Genomic DNA, 15029 nt, shown 5'->3' with positions numbered 1-15029 from the left:
TTACGGGGTGATCAAGGGATTAGGTGTTTCTTGGAAGTGTTTCCAACGGGGGGTGGGGGGGGCGTTGGACTGAATGAAGGAGGTGAGAGATCGTTGTTCCTAATCACTAGGAACATCAGATCTCTCTCTAACTCCCCTATCAGAATGGGGATTTGTCTGTTAACATTGACAGATCCATATTCTGGCTCACGTTCCCGCAATCACGAGTGGCTGGCAGAAATCGCAGGTGCCGGATACACGCATCGGGTCCCCCGTCGTAGACCTTAAAGGAGCCGACGTACACCTACAGCGTTTTGCGGGAACGTGCCCACCGGCCGCCGTATTATGACGGCAGATGGTTGGCAAGTAGATAAAGTAGCTGTAAAGGCTGAAGGTTTCTATACATGCATGGAGGTAAAAAAAGTTTGTTTTGCAGCATCAGCCTCCCTAATACTTAACCTGCGCCCAATCTTGATCCAGCGATGTGCACGAGAACAGCGGCTCTCCTGGGTGTCCATAGCTCTGTGTGTCTTATGTGCACCCAGAGTGAGCACTTGGAAAATTGGAGGGGCCAGAAGTGCTGGCTGGGGGCCCCCGAAGAGCAGATTTGGGGCTGTTCTGTGTTATTGGCAATGCTTTTGCAAGTGTCATTACCCAAACATAGCACTATGTAATCCATTGTCTGACTTCTGGTACTGTGCTGTACTCCAGAAAATAGATTTTTTTTTATTGGTAATCAAAATTTTAAATTTTTATTGTTGGTTCAAATACAGCAGTTTTCACCCTTGCTATTTTATGGTGGGGCCTGTGCTCCCTTACTTTATTTTCACAGGTAGAAATGTATACATGTTTAGCCCTTAGCACTATCAAGAACCATGTATAGTGTTTTACTTTCTCTTTGTTTTACTTGCTGTAGCGCCAGGAGTATATAAATCAGACGAGCAAACTATCAGATAGAAGCGAGCTGGCGGCTGTGCAACCACTGATCGAATCCACACACCCCTGTTACTGCCCTCACTCGTTTTATCCCCTATATGATGAAAAAGAGTTTATCAAATGAAATGGTGTAAAATATGCATGAAGCTATAAAATGCTTGAGCCCCCTCTCGATCAGCAATGTTCATGGGAGCCTTGCCTCTCTGGGCATTCGCACTCCTGATTGGCTCACTGGCTCCCGCTGCTGCCAAAAGTCAATCAGACGGAGGAAGCAGGGCCGAGCCGCGGCTGCATGTGTGGACAGAGGCGTGGCTCGGGAGTGCGCCTTCTTGGGTGCCCCCACAGCAAGCTGATTACTGTGGGGGGCACCTGGCAGGAGGAAGGAGTCAGGCGTGCCAGCGAGGGACCAAAGAGGAAGATCAAGGCTGCTTTGTGCAAAGCCACTGCACAGAGCAGGCTAGTATAACATGATTTTTTTTTTTTTTTTTTTTAAACCAGGCTTTAATATCTTTTTTATGTGCATTTTAGTTTAATTTTGTTTACTAAACCATTGCACCAATATTGTGTAATATAAAAAATTGGAACTACAATAATTGCTATACAAATCCACAGGTTTTTATTGTGAAGCATTAAAGCCTGGGGTACAGTGTAGGCCACTGGCATCCTAACAAACGATCAATGACGTCTTGGGATGTCTGGTGCCTGCACAGCATTCTTGTTTGCCGCACCCTGCCCCTTTATGTCAGTACTGATGTTTCATTCGCTAAATGAGGGCGAGAAACATTGGAGTACTTGTCAGTACCAGTGTGCAAAGGTGCATTTGCTTTGTAAGAATAAATCGCCTCTAATGTTGGGTGTCCTACATGTGTAGATGCATGTAAACTGAGTGTTTTTTTTAACATTTTAGTATAATGTGCCTTGAGATTGTCCTAATGTTTCTCTACCTGTCTTTTTTTTTTTTTTTCCCTGTAGCTATAGACTCAAGCAAACAGTGTTCCCAAGACATCCTCCGTATGCTTCTTTCATTGCAACCTGTTCTGCAGGACGCAGTTCAGAAAAAGCGGACTGTCCGATCTTGGGGTGTGCAAGGGCCTTTAACATGGCAACAGTTTCACAAAATGGCTGGCCGAGGGTCATATGGTAAGAAAATAATTTTATAACTAATTTTGGCATTTCTTCACCCTGTAATGAACGTGTTCCCATCATGTTTGTTTTTGTCTAACCATTGGCCCTACACATTGGCTTTAAATGCACTAGCCAATGGTAGTAGCTTGGATACCTCTAAAGCATTTAAAACTATAGAATGCACATCAAACTTATAGTGTTACTACTCAAATTGCAATACATTATTTAAGAAAATCATTAGCCTTCAGTAAATTGTAAGCTTTCAGTAACTTTTGTTTTTGTTTTCGTAGGAACGGATGAATCCCCAGAACCACTGCCAATTCCTACGTTTCTAGTAGGGTATGACTATGATTTTCTGGTGCTTTCTCCATTTGCTTTGCCTTACTGGGAAAGACTGATGCTGGAGCCATATGGTTCTCAACGAGACATTGCTTATGTAGTGGTGTGCCCAGAAAACGAGGCTCTCTTAAATGGAGCCAAAAGCTTTTTTCGGGATCTCACTGCAATGTACGAGGTAAGAAAAGTGCACCAAATAACTTTAATTTATAAAGTAGTAACATAATGTAAGTACATCAAACACGTCAATATATTGTCACTACAGTACAGAGGTAACCACAAATTTCCTGTAGTGTATATGCAAACATTCATCAGCATGTTCACTTCTACTGCTATATTTTTTCCCTATTGTGTTTTAATTCATGTGGGTTGTCTTTTAGTCTTGTAGGCTTGGACAGCATCGTGCAATTTCCAAACAACTGACGGATGGCATCATGCGAGTTGGGGCCACTGCAGCAAAAAATGTTTCTGAAAAGTCAGTTACAGAATGGTTTTCTCAGGCAGCTAATGGCAGCAATGAAGCATTCACCAAACTGCGACTGTATGCTCAAGTGTGCAAATATGAACTAGGTATAGTATTTTTCCTTTTAAAAGTGCATTTGTTAAACAGATCTTTAGCTTTTACACCTATACCATTTTTTTTTTTTTTTTTCAAATCTTTAATACTACTACAAAAGGAAGTGATGGAGTCAGCTAATCATAAAGCACCAGTGCCAGAAGGATTGCCAAGTTAGATTTATAAAGAGTATGGAGAGATAATGTGCCAGAGTGGTTACATGTGTGAGTTGGGGCATTGGAAAAGGGAGACCTACTGCTCTCCATGACAGAGACTATGATAATATTGCCAAAAGAAGGGGAAGGATCGCACCCATATAGACTCTTTGCTTTGTGCAGATGTTAAATTATTGGCGAAAGTACTAGCCATTAGTTTAAGTAAGATAATTCACACTATAATGTGACCAATTCGGCTTTATCCCTGATAGATCAACATCGTTAAATACTAGACTATTTTAAACTTACAAATACCATCAGAGTTGGGATGAAGAGTTGTGCTGTCACTCGATACTGTCACAGCGTTTGACAGCATCGAGTGGCACGATTTGTGGCGGATCTTGTCAGCATTTTGCATCGGCCCTTCCATTATAAAATGGTTGGAACTATTTTATATACTGGTCCAAGGGCGAAAGTGAAGATAAATGAAAGATTCTCAGAATATTTTCCACTGTTTCGGGGGACAAGGCAGGGGTGTCCCTTATCGCCCCTGTTTTTCGCCCTGACTGAAACCCTTGGCCATAGCAATTAGAACAGCGGGAAATGTAGGAGGCTTTAGAAGAGGCGTGAATGAAGAAAAGATCTTGCTATACGCAGATGATATTCTGTTTTTGGGAGAAGCAAATTACTCTCTAACCACAGCAATGGATATCATAAAAATATTTGGTCAGATCTCTGGGCTTTCTATCAACTGGGAGGAATTGATTCTTCTCCCGGTTGATTGATTGGAAGGGGAGCTACCGGAGAGTGCTAGACATTTTACAGGTGGTGGAGAGTTTTAAATATCTAGGAATAAATATAACGGTGAACCCTAAGTTGTATGTATCAAAAAACGTAGAGCCTCTAATAAATGTATTTAGGGAGAGTTGTGGGACATGACACCTGCTCCCCCTGTCAGTACTGGGTCGAGGTAGCCTGATTCAAAATGGTGTGGTTGCCTCAATTTCTTTACATTCTTCACAATTCACCAATATGGATTCCTGGACTGTGGTTTATGACATTGCAAGGCGTCTTTAGGGAACTGATTTGGAGCAAAGGGCAAGCTAAAGTGTTACAGTTGCAGAGAGATGAGGGTCTGGCTGTGCTTTACCCCTGGAGCTACTTCCTGGCAGCTCAGCTGCAACAGGTGGGGGGCTGGGAGATGAGCAATGATACCGCTAGTTATATCTTGCATGCAATATTAGCTTGCACCCCACATGTCTTGATGGAAGCATTAGAAGCAGATTCTTTGGGGGGGGGGGTGGAGGTCAGTGCCCCTCTGCAAAGTTGATGATGAAGGTATGGAACACAACTCGTACAATATTTCAATATTCAGGATTTACAGAGTAAACGCCTATTTGGGATAACTTGAATTTGTCTAAACTTAAGAGGCTGGAGAGTTTTAGTAACTGGAAACAAGGAAATGGTAAGGCTGTCGCAATTCTACATAGCAGGAGTACTGAAGACATTTTGGGAGCTAAGAGGAATTTGGGCTTTCAAATAAAAACTTCTATCAATATCTACAGCTAAGTCATGCATTGACAGGACAATTTTTAAAGAGGGGAGGTAAGAATGGAGTTCAATAAGCAACCCTCTTATTGGGGGGGGAAAAAAAGGGTGTTATCTCGAAATGTTATAAAAACATGTATTAAAAGTACTGGAATCAGATTATTGGCCTAGTAGAGCAAAATGGGAGGAAGCTGTGGGGAAATTTAACGGATGCTCAATGGAATGGTATATTGGCCTCAATAGATTTACTGTCCCTTTCAGCAACTCAAAGGCTCATGCCGTTTTATCATCCACAGAGCATGTTATACACCTAAAAGATTGTTCCGGTTTGGGAGACGTCCGGATGCAGCTTGTCCCAGATGTGGAATTGCAAATGGGGACTTGATTCATATGCTTTGGAGGTGTCCCAAACTATATAAATATTGGGAAGAGGTGTTGGGTAAAATTAGCTCAGTATTTGGAATACATTTAACGATTGGATCCAGGGCTGTGTGTGTTGGGATATATAGAGAAGAGTGTGGTATCAAGCTAGAAAGGCGATTACCTGGATAAGTGGATAAACTCTAAGCCACCATCGGTAATGGATTGGCTGGAAATGGTCAACAATATAATTGGGGGAAAAATTGGCCTATTTAAGGTGGAGGATGGGTAGATTTGAAAGCTTATGAAAAGCATGGATCGATACCCCCAGATTGGCACCCGAGACTGCGAATATCTAGAAAGTCTGTTGTCATATTTGAAAGGGAGTGGGGGAGGGAAGTTGGAAATTTTGGGAGTGGAGGAGTGCGAAGTCTAAAGATCCGAATTTTTGGAATATATTTTACTGTTTGTTTTTTGTTTTTTTATGGAATGGAAGTTAAAAAACAAAACAAAAAAAAACAACTTTAAAGTGGTGTGTAAACCCACTCTCATCCTTTCTAAACTACTGCCATAGTGCTGATCTATAAGGATATAGAAGCCTCTTGCATATATCCTTACCTGTCAAATGTCTCCCCTCTGTCTGTTATATGAACTGAAAACTGCAGATTCAGTGGGTGGATCTGTTGTCTGGAGCTCGGTGGGTGGAGTCGTGATGTCAGTAGACTCCCCGTCCTCTACACTCTCCTTGTCAACATGCATTTTCTCTTGTGTATTCCTTACACTAAATGCTGCTATGATACCCAGCATCCAGTCAAAATCCAGAAAAGTAGCTTCAGAAAAGGAGTGGGGGTGGGAATTAAAAAATAATGCCGGTCTCCAGGCTAGTGCATGAGATATGTAAATAACCTGTCACTCACAGCAAGGGGGAGGAACGGACTAAGGTTTTTCCTCTGTAAGTCCGTTTTATTTCACTGAACAATAAGAGGATTGCTCAGAGCTGGATTTACTCTGTGGCAAGACTGGGCACAGATGATAGGAAATCTTATACTGTTGTGACATTAAAAAAAAAACATCCACTTTAATACTACAAGCTGCATTTTATTGTAAATGTGTTGTATGGTAACCGGTTATTTTTTTTTTCAGGTCCATACCTTGCCTCCCAACCACTGGACAACTCTTTACTTTGCCAACCCAACCATGCACCCTCTATTACCCAGGTATCATCCTCACAGCCGCCACCACCAGTGAGCACTGGCAACCCAAGCACTCCTTCCTCCTTGACCCCTGCTCCAACAAATAACTCATCAGCAGCAACGCCGAACAATAGTAGTTTGCCTTCTGCAACTGCCCCGGGTCTCCCTGCTCCTACAACTGTGGCGAATTCCATAACTGGAAGCAAAAGCAGCAGCTTTCCTCCCTATGGGAGCATGAATAATAGCAGCAGCTCAATCCCAGCACCGGTTACCTCTGCCCAGAACAATCAAGCAGGGCAGCAACCGCAGAACATGCAACAAACCACTGGAGTGACAAGTGAACAGGCTGCAGCTGCTGCTGCTGCAGCAGCAGCTGCGTCTGAGGTGACAGAAAGGTAAGTCTCAATTTTCTTTTCTGATTTTGTTACATTTTCAGCTATGTTGTAGCTTGTTATACAACTTCTTTGCTAGTATCAGGATGGTGTCTGTTTTTTCTTTATTGTACATCAAGGGACACAGAGCATCTTCATATACGTTATGATATGAACAATCCCTCCCAGTTAGACAAGGCTTCTGGTATAGCCCCTATGCTGGTACCTGTGCCCTAGCCTAGTGACCGCCCGCCCCCCAAACAGCAGCAGCAAACATACAGACTCATGGCCTCCCCTAGTAGGGGTAGCAGGACACTGGGAAACTAATGAAGGTCCTGTTTCCTGAAGGGTACCAGTGTTTTTTGCAACATGTTTCCTCTCTGATGCAGACTTCTAAACTTGAGAAAAGGTCCCTGCATGTTGTCAGCAGGCCAATGTCTCCCAAATACCAACAAGTAGGTAGGAACCTGAATGCAGTACCCTGTGCAGTGCAGGGAGGAATTTTGCATCTGCTAATCGCAGAGTTTCAGCAGCAGCTTCTGGAATAGTTGCCGATCTGAATTGCATTGGTCTTTTAAGGGAATCATTCCCCCACACTTCCCCCTTCTTTTCTATGGAGGAACAAGTGGGGCACACGGTAGACCTTCAGAGATTTGGCAGAAAGAGAATTGCGACTGAGTGGGTCCACAAATATAGTGGCTTGCAATAACTAGCTGAAATTGCAGAGCTTTCTCCCGTGTGCTTTAAAAAAAAAAAAAAATATGTAATTGAATCCAGAAACCTTTTCTCTTGCAAGCTCTCGATCCTCTATCTCAAAGAGTGACCATTTGGTTACAGAGGATGAAAGGTTTCACAGTTTCTACTGAAACCTTTTGACACTTCCAAAACTAAATAATGGTCTGTCCAATCTTGGATCAAAAGACTCAAGTTTCTACAAATGCAAGAATTACGGATGGAATTGGTGTGGGCAGTGGTGACCCCTCTCCAGCACAGAATTTTCTGGGCATCAGTGGATCTCAAAGATGCTAATGTGCACACTCAAATATTTCCACATCATCAAAAGTGATCTTGCTCATGACCCCGACAAATCCCTTAATTTGGTTTTACAGGAGGGCCCTGGGAAAGATGGTAGCCTCCTTCAAGACAGTTCCCTTTGCCCAATTTCATTCCTGGCTCTTCTATCGGATTGTCATAGCAGCATTAAATAGGAGGAATTTATTGGATTCCTCCTTGACATTAAACCAGCACAAGACCCTCTGGACTTGAATCGCAAGCGATAGGAAAATGGTTCTCCCTCTACCCAAACCCATCATGCTGATTTCCATGCTGAGTCACCAGTAAACAGACTGCTCAGGAGGCAATATATTTCATCTTCGTGAACTCCATTTTCCCACACTGTCCACTTTCCAGGCATAGAAAATTGGCGGCAGATTTCTTTCTCAGTGAACGGTCTCCAGAGACATGGATTTTTCACCCAGAGATGTTCAAGAAGGTCTGCCTATGTTGGGGAACCCAAGGTTGTGGATCTTTTTGCATCCAGGTTCAATGCAAAGCTGGAAACGTTCATGTCCTGAACAAGCGTTGCAGTGAATGCTCTAGTTCTCTCATTAAGCCTTTTCATGTTTTCATCTTCCACCTCGTTTGCTTCGCAGTATTCAAGTAGAGGGAATTCCGGTGGTTCTGATCACCCCGACCTGGACCAGGAGAACTTGGTACTCAAACATTGTGAAACATGTCGGCAGAGAATGCTTGTAATCCTCCCAGGTCAACCTAAACTGCAGTCGTAAGGTCATGTCCTCTATCCTTCATTAACGGTATGGATGTTAGAGCCAGGGTCTTGAGAAACAGGGGAGTCTTATTCAGTAATTCCTACACTACTGAAGGTGCATTCATGGAAGATTTACCACAGAATTTGAAGATTTTATTTTGCATGACTTTTTTTTTTTTTGCAAGGTGCCATGCGTTTCAGCACTCTGTGGCTCCTGTTGGACCTTAGCTTGGTACAACCCCAATTCCCAAAAAGTTGGGATGCTGTGTAAAATCTGTGCAAAAACGGACTGCAGTGATTTGCAAATCTCATAAACCTATCTATTTAAAATTAAATTAAAATGTACCATGTTAGGAAAAAATAAGGTAATTTTGAAATTGATGACAGTAGCATTTTAGTTTGAACAGGGCCGTGGTGTAGAGACCCTCTTCTTTTAACACCACTCTGGGGGAGATCTACTAAGACTGGAGCATGCAAAATCTGCAACTGTATATATAAATCAATATTACTGATCTGTTGCCAATTAACCTACTGTAATTGGTTGTAAAATGTTCTTCCAGCTCTTCCTTTTTGGTACCGTTTACGTTGCCTTGTCCCAACTTTTTTTTTTCCTTTCTTTAACCACTTCCTTACTGGGCACATATACCCCTTCCTGACCAGGTGAAATTTCAGCTTGTGGCACTGCGTCACTTTAACTGACAATTGCGCGGTCGTGCGACGTGGCTCCCAAACAAAACTGACGTCCTTTTTTCCCCACAAATAGAGCTTTCTTTTGGTGGTATTTGATCGCCTCTGCTTTTTTTTTTTTTGCGCTATAAACAAAAATAGAGCGACAATTTTGAAAAAAAAAAACTATTTTTTACTTGTTGCTATAATAAAATAGCCCAATTTTTTTTTAAAAACATTTTTTTTCTCAAAAAAAAAAAAAAAAATCGCAAGAAGCGTCTGGTTTGCGCAATAACTTATTATTATTGCGCTTACAAAATAGGGGACAGAATTATTATTATTTTTTTTTTTTTTTTACTACTTATGGCGGCGATCAGCATTTTTTTTCGTGACTGCGACGTTATGGCGGACACATCGGACACTTTTGACACATTTTTGGCTCCATTCACATTTATACAGCGATCAGTGCTATAAATATGCACTAATTACTGTATAAATGTGACTGGCATTGAAGGGGTTAACACTAGGGGGTGAGGAAGGGGTTAAATGTGTACCCTAAATTGTGTTCTAACTGTAGGTGGAGGGGGGGTGACTGGGGAAGGTGACCGATCTGTGTCCCTATGTACAAGGGACACAGATCGGTCTCCTCTCTCCCCTGACAGGACGTGGAGCTCTGTGTTTACACACAGAGCTCCACGTCTTGTCCCTGTAGCCGCCGATCGCGAGTCCCTGGCGGACATTACAGCCGCCAGGCACTCGCATCGGCATCTCAGCGATGCGGCGAGCACGCGCGCCCGCCCCACAGGATGCGCGCGCAGGCCGTCTTTTTACGGCCTGTTAGAGATTGACAACCACCCCGCGGCCGTATAAAGTCGTACGGCCGTCGGGTAGTGGTTAAAATGGTACATTTTTATTGTTTTAAGTGTTTGATATGTTTTCTATTGTGATTTAAAATATGGGTTTATGAGATTTGCGAATCATTGTGTTCTGTTTTTTATGTACATTTTACACAGCGTCCCAACTTTTGTGGAATTGGAGTTGTACTTTTCTGTAGTTCTGCAGAACTCTCCATTGAATTCATCTGTAATATTCATTTAGTCTTTATGACTTGAAAGGTTATTTTTTCTGGTTGCCATTACATCGCCTTGCAATAGTGTTCCTGATGCTTCTCCACGACAAGGTGGTGCTACTGTTTTAGACATTTTATTTTTGTAAACCTAAAGTCCAGTTCTTCTGCCAATCTCAACCAGGAGACAATGTGTTAAGATTTTCTGACCTAAGCGACAGGCGCAGAGGAACAACGTTGTTCACTTTTGGGTGTGGTTCTTGCCATCAGGTGTTGCCTGAAGTCAACCGCTACAATTTGTCAGTCAAATTTCCTTTTTGTGCTTTCTGAAGGCCTAATGAAGGGTCATGCAGCTTCCAAGTCTACCACTTCTCATTCGGTCAATCGGCTTATTTCTCAGGCTTATTATCTAAAGGGCAAAGTGCCACTGTTTTCAGTAATGGCTCATTCCACTAGGAGTGTGGTTGCTTCCTGGGCTATTCAACATCAGGCTTCAGTAGCTTAAGCTAGTAAAGCTGCTACCTGGTCTTCAGTTCATATTGTTAAAACATTTTACCAGATTGATGTTTGAGCTGCTGGAGACGATATCTTTGGTTGACGTGTTTTGCCGATTGTAGAGTGCGATTCTAACCTGTTCTGGTTTAGCTGTTTGGAGCTAGTTGGCTTGTTGCCCTCCCCTCATATTCCGTGCTTTAGAACTTGCCTATCATAATGGATATGAAGATGCTGTGTACTGTTATGTACAATAAAGGAAAATTTGATTTTTGGTTTACCTGTATACTTTTTTTTTTTTCTTGGAGTACATCACGGGACACCCCCTCTTCTTCAAAAATGTAAGCCCTCCCTAATGTGGAGGGTTATGCCTAGGAGGGGACTCTTGCCAGTGTCCAATCACCTGACAGTGGTGACATAACGCTATCACAGTAAGTATGAAGATGCTCTATGCCCCATGATGTATTCAAGAAAATAATCTTATAGGTAAACCCAAAATCTCATTGTTGTAAATATAGGATTGTAGGGAGAGTGATGCAATATAACAAATATATTCTATCAAGTACAAATTCATGATGCAAATAACTTTCAATTTTCTGTTTTTGCAGTACTATGGACCGTGATAAAGTTGGAGTTCCTACAGATGGGGACTCTCATGCTATCACCTACCCGCCAGCCATTGTGGTGTATATTGTTGATCCTTTTAATTATGAAAATAATGATGAAGGCTCAGGTTCATCTAGTGTCTGGACTTTAGGACTTCTCCGCTGCTTTCTGGAACTATTGAACACTCTCCCACCACACATTCGCAATACAGTTTCTGTCCAGGTAGGGTTTGTTTCTATTTATGTGTGTTTGCAGTTTATTAGCCAACTGTTGCCTAAAAAAGGTGATTTCTTATTCATTAATATTGTGGTGTTAAACTCCTGTTCTGCTATTCCTCCCTTGCACCTAAACCCTGTAGCTAGCTCACACTCTTATGTTTCTCTCAAACACACACACATATATTATACTAATGTGTGTGTGTGTGTGTGTGTGTGTGTGTGTGTGTGTGTGTGTATATATATATACCCGTATATATACCTACCCGTCATAGAAGTCATTTAAAGCATTATTCCCCATTCACATAGTGTGTTTATTTTTTATTTTTTTAAGCCACATTTATTAAACATCATTTAAAAAAAAAAAGCTCACATTCAACAGTGCACGATCTCCTAAATGCACAAAGGTTAACTGCAATGTCAACAAAACGCCTCCATTTGGCATTGTGCCATAAAATAACCTGTAATCCAAATTACTTCTTGACCTGTGCCCGATTAGGTCATTAAGCCCTGCCAAACATGTTTTGTGACCAATACAGGAGGATCTGGGCACTGCCAAAGTGAACAGCTTTATTTAATTCCTTCCACTCTAGCATGGCTCAATTTTTTTTGTCCAGTGTCCTAGGAGAACCAGTTTTCAAGGGGCACACTACTAGATGTGAGTGCTTCTCGGCTTTTCAGGATCAGGCAATGGTTTCTCAGATTTGTAAGACTTGCACCTAGTTTTCTATGCACACATTCTCCAAGTTTTACCAGGTCAGTGTTCAGGCCTCACATAGTATCATCTTTAGGCGTAAGCTCCATTAGGAAGCTCTTTGAGTGGATCGGTCAGCGTTTTGTTTGCTGTGTTGCCCCCACCTCATTTGGACTGCCTTTGGAAGTCCCAAATGACTTTGAATCCTCTATTCCTCAAGAAGGAAAGTGTGCAAAAATCCATTTGTTTCCAGCGATGTCTTTAGCTGAAGCTTCGCAACTGTCATTGTCACAATGAGCTCCACCATATATTGCAGGACCGAAAGTGTGAAGCTTGAGTGAGGTGGGCTTCAACTTTGACTGAACAGGCATCGAGTCTGAGTAAATCATGCACCCATAATCTTGGGACTACTGGAGTACATGACATTGATTTCTTGGTTAGTTAAAGTGGTAGTAGTAACAATATATCCAGTAAGGTGACTAGCTTCAGGTAACACAGAAATGAATCATAAGTTGTACCTGTTTATCTGCAGTTCTCATCTCTACAGGTTTATAAAATACACATTTTACACGGCATCTCTCACCTCAAGAAAGCAGGGGGGGTGGGTATCTGATGTGTCAACACGGTAGAGCTACAACACAGAGTACCGTTAGCTGAGTGGAGAGAAGGGGTCCCTTGTACAAGCATCCATAGATGGCCTCAGCTCTGTAGGTTTATCAGTCACCTGCTGTGTGCTGGAGGGTGCCGTTTAAGTGGAGGTCCACCCTAAAAAAAAAAAATGGCCAAAAAGACTGAAAAAATTTTGGAAAAAAAAAAGTTTATACTTACCAGAAATGGCTGTTACTAGGCAGATCTTCCTAATCTGCCCCTTCCTTGTCCACATTGCTCCTCGGTCTCGTCGTCCTTGCGTTGTCTTCTGGGAAATGGGGCACGCTGACTTCTGGGAAATGTGCGTCTCCCAGGAGTCAGCCGACCATTCAGAGCGCGCATGCGCAGTAAGAAACGGGCAGTGAAGCCGCAAGGCTCCACTGCCTGCTTTCCTTAGTGAGGATGGTGGCGCCGGGACCCGGTCCAAGGGACGGATCGGCCTCGGGCAAGCCGACATCGCGAGCAACCAGGACAGGTAAGTGTCCTTATTAAAAGTCGGAAGCTACAGTGTTTGTAGCTGCTGACTTTTACATTTATTTATTTTTTTACTCCGGTTCTCCACTTTGACCTCCTTTTTGAGGTTGTCACATTAGCTTAGAGCCTTTTTCAGAGACTCATGCATTTAGCAGAGGGATCAGAAAGGAATCAGAGTTGGTGCTTTGGATCCAGACTAGTACTCACTATAGGGAAGTGTGCTTTGTTAATTTTCATGTCTTGAGGTTTACAAACATTTTAAACTCGTTGAACCACAAAGTGAATGTGTATAAGGCCTCATGCACACTGGACCTTAAAATAATGTTATAAAACGCCAGTATCTTTGCAGTGTTTTTTTCAACCTTTTTTTTAAACTTTTCAGCTTTTTTCAACTTTTTTTTTTCAATAGTGTTTTTTTGCGTTTATCGTTTTTTTTTAGCGTTTTTCAATAGATCAAAAAGGTTAAACACTGGTGAGTGACGTTTTTGAGCGATTATCGACGTTTATCAGCGTTGGAACGTTTTTACAGCTGAAAAACGTCTCTCAGAACCCACTAGTTTAGGGTTTTTTTTACTGCTCAAAAACACCACTGCCCAAAACTGCTGATAACAGCCTATGTGTGCATGGACACATAGGATAACATGATGGGGATGTTTATTGACTGTAGAAAAAAACGTCTACTGCCAAAAACAGCTGCTGTAAAAAACGTCCAGTGTGCATGAGGCCTAAAAGTGCAGCGCTAATAAAAGGACAATATTCAAATTGTGTAAAAGGTAAATATAGTGACATATATTCAGTGTATTGTTATTCAAAACAAGTCCATATGTGAAACGAATATAAAAAGAACTTTGTGTCCAAAAGTCCAAAGATTGGTGAAACACAAAAATGTGCATCGAAGTGAAATGATGCACTTTGATAAGAGGTCCACCACCAATAAATGTTATTGGTGGTGGATCTCCTATCAAAGTTTATAATTTCACTTCGATGCACATTTTTGTATTTCACCAATCTTTGGATTTTTAGACACAAAGTTATTTTTATATTCGTTTCACATATGGACTTGTTTTGAATAACAATACACTTAATATATATCACTATAATTATTTACCTTTTACACAATTTGAATATTGTTGTTTTATTAGCGCTGCACTTTCTTTATACACTTCGATATTTTTGCAATTTGATCCACTGCTGTGTTGGCTGCTTTTTCGTTTTACTTTGTGCTCTTAGAACCACAAAGTGACTCTGTTAAACACTTAATAGCTTGTGAGTGGTCTACCTCAAAGACATGCTGAGTGAAAACATTGTCGGTGTATTCTTTTCATCCCTGGAGTTGTGCATCTGACTAAGACTTAAAACAAATGGGCAAAGATGGTTACTAAACATGCCCATGCCAGGAATCCTCATATAATTGTTTATCTTTTTTCAGATTGTTCCATGTGAGTATCTTCTACAACCAGTAAGGCATGAAGACCGTCAGAATTACACCCAGCATTTAAAGTCACTAGCTTTCTCAGTGTTTACACAGTGCAGAAGACCACTTCCATATTCAACAAATGTGAAAACGCTAACTGGCTTTGGACCAGGGCTTGCCATTGAAAATTCTCTAAAGAGTCCTGAAGTAAGTAGTGTTCTTGTGTTTCTAAAATACTTTATTGGGAATCTTTGTTTTGCCACCTGCGTGATGTAATTCACTTTGTAGAATAATTTTGTATTACGATGCGGGTTTTGTTAAAGAATATGCAGAGCAGTGTAAATGATCCTTTTTGATATGTGGCAGACAATGTCTTTAAAAATAGTCCTTTCAACCAGAAATTGCTTTGCTTGAAGTGGGAGTAAAC

The 15029-nt window shown here is 41.7% G+C and overlaps 1 protein-coding gene across 2 annotated transcripts in view; it reads left to right on the top strand.

The window, feature by feature from the left end:
- MED13 (mediator complex subunit 13) overlaps positions 1-15029 on the top strand; it is a 153182-nt gene that overhangs the window by 105294 nt on the left and 32859 nt on the right. For both annotated transcript variants that reach the window (XM_040336931.1, XM_040336930.1), the window contains exons 17-22: positions 1888-2055; positions 2331-2554; positions 2757-2946; positions 6139-6583; positions 11160-11379; positions 14618-14809. In XM_040336931.1, the coding sequence (XP_040192865.1) occupies positions 1888-2055; positions 2331-2554; positions 2757-2946; positions 6139-6583; positions 11160-11379; positions 14618-14809 (1439 nt within the window). The remainder of the gene's footprint in view (positions 1-1887; positions 2056-2330; positions 2555-2756; positions 2947-6138; positions 6584-11159; positions 11380-14617; positions 14810-15029) is intronic.

This window comes from Rana temporaria, chromosome 2 (assembly GCF_905171775.1).
Source record: "Rana temporaria chromosome 2, aRanTem1.1, whole genome shotgun sequence".
NCBI classification, from domain to species: domain Eukaryota; kingdom Metazoa; phylum Chordata; class Amphibia; order Anura; family Ranidae; genus Rana; species Rana temporaria.
Note: the sequence above shows the minus strand (reverse complement) of the source record. Positions and strands in the feature narration are given on the sequence as shown.